Raw genomic sequence first — 7434 nt, 5'->3', positions numbered from 1 at the left:
GCTCCTCACTCTAACTTTAGATGATGTTGCCCGTTGCTGGGCCTATTGGACCTGGCTTTCTCCATTGATGGTGTAGAATGTTCTATCTCAGGTTTGTTTTTGTTTTTAGTTTCCAGTTATTTTATATTAGAAATCCAAAACCTCTCCAAAATGAGGTGCTGTGAAGAATCAGACCTCTCATAAGAACCATCAAAAGTATGGCCCCACAAGGTAGAAGCATAACAGTAGTTTAGAGGAATGTAATTACAGATCAAAAGGCCCCTACAAGTCCCAAGGATCGCTGTGAGTTCTTTTTATAACAACTGAGAAACATCTACGGGGTCAGATCAAATTCCTTGGTCACTCAAACATAGTCTTCTCATTGCCTTTTTCCTTCTGAGTCCTGCTTGCCACATTATTTATTTCTGTAGGATTTTTTTTTGAGAATATATATAACATGAGCCATTTGTAAGCGAGAGGATGATAATAATACCAACTAAAATGATAGGTAATGTCATTTATGCTGATGTGGAGAAACCCCAAATTTTAAATGCCAAGAGGCTTGCCTGATTGTGGTGAAAGATGAAATGGTTTTGATTAGATATTTGGGAATGGTTTGATTAGAAATGGGTGAAAGTGTTCGGTCTGTCTAGTTGCTTTGTGGCTCTCAGTTCGAGTGTTGATAGCCTGTGTGAATTCAGACAGCATAATACAGGATGCTGCAATGCCAAGTCCGTGCTTCACCTAAGCAGACATGGCTTCAGACTTGGGAAATGAAGAAGTGGGTAAGGTCATGCAATGTTCTCTCCAAGGGCATAGATGCTAATTGGACTATGAATTCCTGATAATTCCATGGGTTTGCTTCATTTTGCTCAGTCACAGACAAAGACAATTAAAATGATCAGTCTTTCATTATGTCTGGGTTGTCTCGCTTTCCCTTTTTTGCTGTCTTTAAAGAAAGTGATCTTTATCTAGATTCTCAGCTGACTTTTACTCTATATTATTCCCTTATATCTCAGTTCTTTCTAATTACGACTCAGCCAATTCTTCTCCAGCCTCCCAAAGTTTGTTATCCTCTCCCCTCTTTTTTTCCATTTTTTTTAACTGAAGGATAATATATGGAGTGAAAAGCACATAAATTACAAGTGTATATTCGATGAGTTTTAACAATGTGAACACACTCTTGTAACATTATAACACTTCTGAAGCCTTCCCTTCATTTACCCAAAGATAATCTCTATTCTGAATTCTATCACTTCTATCAGTTCTATGAGTTTGAGCTGTTTTTAAATTTTGTATAAATTATATTGCACATATTCTTTAGCATTTGGCTTCCTTTGTTCCCCATAATGTTTGTAATATTCAAAAGTTTATTGGGTCATCATATTCCATTGTATAAAAACACTGTAATTTCTTTATCTCTTACACTGCTGATGGGTATTTGGGTTGTTTCCAGTTTGGGGTATTATGAATAATGCTTCTATGAACAATGCTGTGTACCTTTTTGGTGAATATAATGAATTTCTTTGCATATATACCTAGAAGTGGAATTGTTGGATCACAGTGTGCACTTGCTCTACTTTAGTACATACAGCGAAACAGTTTTCTAAAGTTTTTGTAACAATTTATGCTTCTACCAGCAGTGTAAAAGAGTTCCAGTTGCTCCATATTCTTGCCAGCTCTTCATATTTCCTTTTAGTTTTTGCCATTCTGGGAGTGTTGAGATAGCTCATGTGGCTTTAATCTGCATTTCCCTAATAACTAATTATGTCAGGAACCTTTTCATATGTGTATTGGCTATCATTTTTTGTAAAGTACCTAATGAAATTCTTTAGAAAAATCTTAAAAATTAATTACCTGATCTGTCTATATATATATATATATATATATATATATATATATATATAAATCAACCTTGAATTCATTGTAATATATTATATATCTTTATATAACTGGACTTAATTTGCTATTATTTTGATTAGGATTTTGTATCTATACTCCAGAAAGAGACTGGAGAGCAAGTTTATTGTCTTGTTCCTCTCATATTTTGATAATCAAATTATCCTGGGACGGGAAATGTTTCCTTTTTTCTTGTCTCTGGAAAAGTTTATATAAAATAGGTGTTTTTTTAAAAAATAAGTATTAGGAAGAATTTTTATGACAGATTCAATTTCTTGCATAAATATGGAACTATCCATATTTTCTTATTTTCTTTATGTATCAGACCTGTGTTTTGTGGGAATTTATTGATTGCATCTAAATATTCAAATTTATTGGCATAAAATTTTTGATAATATTTTATTTTCTTTTTAATTCTGTAGGGACTGTAATGATGCTCCACTGTTCATTTCTGGTAATGGTTCTTTTCTACCTTCTTTCTTTATCTTCACTTTTATAAGACGTTTATAAATCTTATTTTTCTTTTTAAAGAATCAAACAATTGGTTTTCTGGACTTTTCTATTATATGTTTATTTTCTACTTCATTCATTTCTTCTTTTATCCTTATTATTGTCTTCCTTCTGGTTTTTGAGGTATTTAATTTATTATTCCTTTTATAGCTTCTTGGGGAGGTAATTTAGCAAATAGATCTTAAGTGTTTTTTTTTTCTTTTAACATAGGCTTTAGCTGAATTCTATAAGTTTTCATACATCTTTTTTAAAAGTTTTCATTTAGTTCGGGAAGCCGGGGAGGCAAAGCCAAGATGTTCCGGATCGAGGGCCTTGCGCCAAAGTTGGACCCCGAGGAGATGAAACGGAAGATGCGCAAAGATGTGCTCTCGTCCATACGGAACTTCCTCATCTATGTGGCCCTGCTGAGAGTCACACCTTTTATCCTAAAGAAATTGGACAGCATATGAAGATGGGCACCACATGTGAATGCATGATATGAGGAACCCAGTTACAATTTCTACTCCTATCTACAAATGAATAGGCCCAGAAATATGTAAGAGACTCTTGGATTGAATGGACATAAAAATTCTACTTGTTAAGAACAAGTTTGGCTCTGGTGACTGACCTTCATAGCTAAAATTTAAAACTACCTGGGAAGTAAAGACATCTTGGGTCATAATACACCCATATGCCTGTGATGTTCAGTCTCTGTGAATGCTGATATAATTGTAAGTAATGTCAAAGTCCATTTTCTAGCAAGTATTAATTATAAGGGAATTATGTCTACAATAGCACTGTCTTGTTAGTCATTTCTGTTTACCTTTTTACTTCTGTCTGGAGTATGTATGTTGAAGAATTCCTTATGATTAGTTTTGTTTTACAGAAGCCAACACTCAGCCCCAACAACACTTGAACACGGGACCATCAGTCTATATTTTTAATTAAAGTAGCAACTAAGGAAAAAAATTTGGATTTTATTTCTCTTAACCTGCTTTTTGCTGCAGATCTCTTTAGTATTATAATTATTACAAACTACATTAAATTGAGTTCCTCTTGTTTTGGACTAAAAAAAAAGTTTTCATTTAGTTCAAAGTATTCTCTTTTCAAATGATTTCTTCTTTGGCAAATAGGTTATTTATAACTATACTGTGTAAGTTCTAAATATGTGGTCACTTTTTTAACTTATCCTTTTGCAGTGAATTTCTACCTTAATTACATTATGATCAGAAAACATACAACGACCATAGTAAGTCCTCACAAAATTAGCTGCTTTATTAGTGTATGATAATGGTTATCATCTAGCTGTGGTTCACTCCTACTTTGCTTATTTCTCCTTCAATTTAACAGCACTAAGGCCTTGTGTAAGTAACTTTACTTCTCTCAGACTTGTTTTCATGCACCTTGAAAGAGAGAGTTGGATAAATGAGCTCTAAAATTTCTTCCATAACTCAAATATTTTATTATTCTATATTATCTTTATACTCTTAACTAGAATTCATCAGCATGATAGTAAAAGGGAATACATAGAGCAAATTTTATTATTTGTTCACATAATAAGAGCTATAATTAGTAAAATAGTTCACATTTCACCAAAACACAGACTTAATTTTGTTTAATTAAGAATAAATCAGGGGTGACTGGCTGACTCAGTTGGTGGAGCTTGCGACTCTTGATCTTGGGGTTATGAGTTCAAACTCCACATTGGGTGTAGAGATTACTTAAGAATAAAATTTAAAAAAAGAATAAATCATTATACTTATGTTTTTAAAAAGGGTATGTAACAATTAATAATGTGTGCTGCTCCTGCCTTTTAAGACATGCTTGATTTTCAGAGAGATCATGAATGAAAACATTGAAATACCATCAGAGAAAGCTATAATCTTTTTTTTTTTAAAGATTTTATTTATTTGACAGTCAGAGGTCACAAGCAGGCAAGAGAGGCAGGCAGGGAGAGAGAGGAGGAAGCAGGATCTCCGAGGAGCAGAGAGCCCGATGTGGGGCTCGATCCCAGGACCCCGAGATCCTGAGGAAATCCAGGAAATCTTGGAAAATTGCAAGAGGAAAATTATTTTCTCACAAATTTTAGTCTTAAGTCATAGAGTGCTCTCTTCCAAATGCAGCTTGCTCTTGACACATTTTGTTAATGAGCACTCTGCTTTACTATGAACAAGACAAGGTTATTTCAGACTCAAGTTATGAATGTTTCCTTCTTGTCCTGTGCATTCGAAATACTTGTGGAATTTTTCTGATAATGAACTTTAAAAAAATTTTTTGACGATTTTGATTCTTGGAGAAAGGAATCAAGATTGACATAAAGAAATAGATTGAGCCCTACAAAGTAGAAGGCTTTCATAGAGAGAAGGGGCGGGGACAAGGACATCATAAATAAAAGAAGAGATTACTTCCAGCAGGGTCACCCTATTTTGGGGGAGGGGCAGGGCTCTATCAGCACTCCTCTCAACGGGATTCGATGGGATGCTCATGAATCTTTGAATAAAGCCAATTAGATCTTCCAATTTACTCCACTGAATTTTGGTCTTCAACAACTTGTTTTTGTATTTGTATTATGATTTAATAAAGAGTTAAAAATAAACATGCCATCTTCATAAAAAAATAGATTGAGATTTTGTCTTGAAGGCAGCTTTTGAGGTTTTAGCAGCTAAGCCTTCTAGTTTATTATGCATTGTACTAAAGAAAACTGATTCTTTTAGGGTTTGGGTAGTTTTTACATTGAAAATTGTGATCACTCTTTAAACATTCAATATACAAATACATTGTGAGAGGTTATTTAAGTCCCCACATATTTTTCTTCTTCTTTTTCTTTTTGATGAGAACATTTAAATTCTATTCTTAGCAAATTTCAATTATACAAAATAGTGTTATCAACTATAGTCAAAATGTTTTACATTAGATTCTCAGACCTTATTCATAGTATAGCTATAAGTTTGTCTCCTTTACTAACCTCTCTTGATCACCTCCCCCACTCTATCCCAGCCACTGGCAACAACTTGTCTACTCTGTGTTCACTTCTAATTGTTATTCTAGACTCTTGGTTGACACATGTACCTTCTAAAGAATTTTTTTTTCCATTTTATTTATTTTTTCAGCGTAACAGTATTCATTCTTTTTGCACAACACCCAGTGCTCCATGCAAAACGTGCCCTCCCTATTACCCACCACCTGTTCCCCCAACCTTCCACCCCTGACCCTTCAAAACCCTCAGGTTGTTTTTCAGAGTCCATAGACTCTTATGGTTCGTCTCCCCTTCCAAATTTTTTTTTTAATAAACATATAATGTATTTTTATCCCCAGGGGTACAGGTCTGTGAATCGCCAGGTTTACACACTTCAGAGCACTTACGATAGCACTTACCCTCCCCAATGTCCATAGCCCCCTCCCCCTCTCCCAATCCCACCTCCCCCCAGCAGCCCCCAGTTTGTTTTGTGAGATTAAGAGTCATTTATGGTTTGTCTCCCTCCCAATCCCATCTTGTTTCATTTATTCTTCTCCTATCCCCCTACCCCCCATGTTGCTTCTCCATGTCCTCATATCAGGGAGATCATATGATAGTTGTCTTTCTCCGATTGACTTATTTCACTAAGCATGATACGCTCTAGCCATCCATGTCGTCGCAAATGGCAAGATTTCATTTCTTTTGATGGCTGCATAGTATTCCATTGTGTATATATACCACATCTTCTTTATCCATTCATCTGTTGATGGACATCTAGGTTCTTTCCATAACTTGGCTATTGTAGACATTGCTGCTATAAACATTCGGGTACACATGCCCCATCGGATCACTATGTTTGTATCTTTAGGGTAAATACCCAGTAGTGCAATTGCTGGGTCATAGGGTAGTTCTATTTTCAACATTTTGAGGAACCTCCATGCTGTTTTCCAGAGTGGTTGCACCAGCTTGCATTCCCACCAACAGTGGAGGAGGGTTCCCCTTTCTCCACATCCTCGCCAACATCTGTCATTTCCTGACTTGTTAACTTTAGCCATTCTGACTGGTGTGAGGTGATATCTCATTGTGGTTTTGATTTGTATTTCCCTGATGCCAAGTGATGTGGAGCACTTTTTCATGTGTCTGTTGGCCATCTGGATGTCTTCTTTGCAGAAATGTCTGTTCATGTCCTCTGCCCATTTTTTGATTGGATTGTTTGTTCTTTGGGTGTTGAGTTTGCTAAGTTCCTTATAGATTTTAGATACTAGCCCTTTATCTGATATGTCGTTTGCAAATATCTTCTCCCATTCTGTCAGTTGTCTTTTGGTTTTGTTAACTCTTTCCTTTGCTGTGCAAAAGCTTTTGATCTTGATGAAATCCCAATAGTTCATTTTTGCCCTTGCTTCCCTTGCCTTTGCCGTTGTTCCTAGGAAGATGTTGCTGCGGCTGAGGTCGAAGAGGTTGCTGCCTGCATTCTCCTCAAGGATTTTGATGGATTCCTTTCTCACATTGAGGTCCTTCATCCATTTGGAGTCTATTTTCGTGTGTGGTGTAAGGAAGTGGTCCAATTTCATTTTTCTGCATGTGGCTGTCCAATTTTCCCAGCACCATTTATTGAAGAGGCTGTCTTTTTTCCATTGGACATTCTTTCCTGCTTTGTCGAAGATTAGTTGACCATAGAGTTGAGGGTCGATTTCTGAGCTCTCTATTCTGTTCCACTGATCTATGTGTCTGTTTTTGTGCCAGTACCATGGGGTCTTGATGATGACAGCTTTGTAATAGAGCTTAAAGTCCGGAATTGTGATGCCACCAACTTTGGCTTTCTTTTTCAATATTCCTTTGGCTATTCGAGGTCTTCTCTGGTTCCATATAAATTTTAGGATTATTTCTTCCATTTCTTTGAAAAAAATGGATGGTATTTTGATAGGGATTGCATTAAATGTGTAGATTGCTTTAGGTAGCATAGACATTTTCACAATATTTATTCTTCCAATCCAGGAGCATGGAATATTTTTCCATTTTTTTGTGTCTTCCTCAATTTCTTTCATGAGTACTTTATAATTTTCTGTGTATAGATTCTTAGTCTCTTTGGTTAGGTTTATTCCTAGGTATCT

The 7434-nt window shown here is 35.6% G+C and overlaps 1 protein-coding gene across 1 annotated transcript; it reads left to right on the top strand.

The window, feature by feature from the left end:
- Nucleotides 1-2661: 2661 nt before the first annotated feature.
- On the top strand, nt 2662-2899 carry LOC123953315 (mitochondrial import receptor subunit TOM5 homolog). The gene has a single exon (XM_046023456.1). It carries the CDS (start codon nt 2682-2684, stop codon nt 2835-2837), a length of 156 nt encoding a protein of 51 aa, XP_045879412.1. The 5' UTR covers nt 2662-2681; the 3' UTR covers nt 2838-2899.
- Nucleotides 2900-7434: the final 4535 nt, after the last annotated feature.

Source organism: Meles meles, chromosome 11 (assembly GCF_922984935.1).
Source record: "Meles meles chromosome 11, mMelMel3.1 paternal haplotype, whole genome shotgun sequence".
In the NCBI taxonomy this organism is placed as follows: domain Eukaryota; kingdom Metazoa; phylum Chordata; class Mammalia; order Carnivora; family Mustelidae; genus Meles; species Meles meles.
The sequence above is the reverse complement of the archived record's forward strand: the minus strand, read 5'-3'. Positions and strand labels throughout refer to the sequence as shown.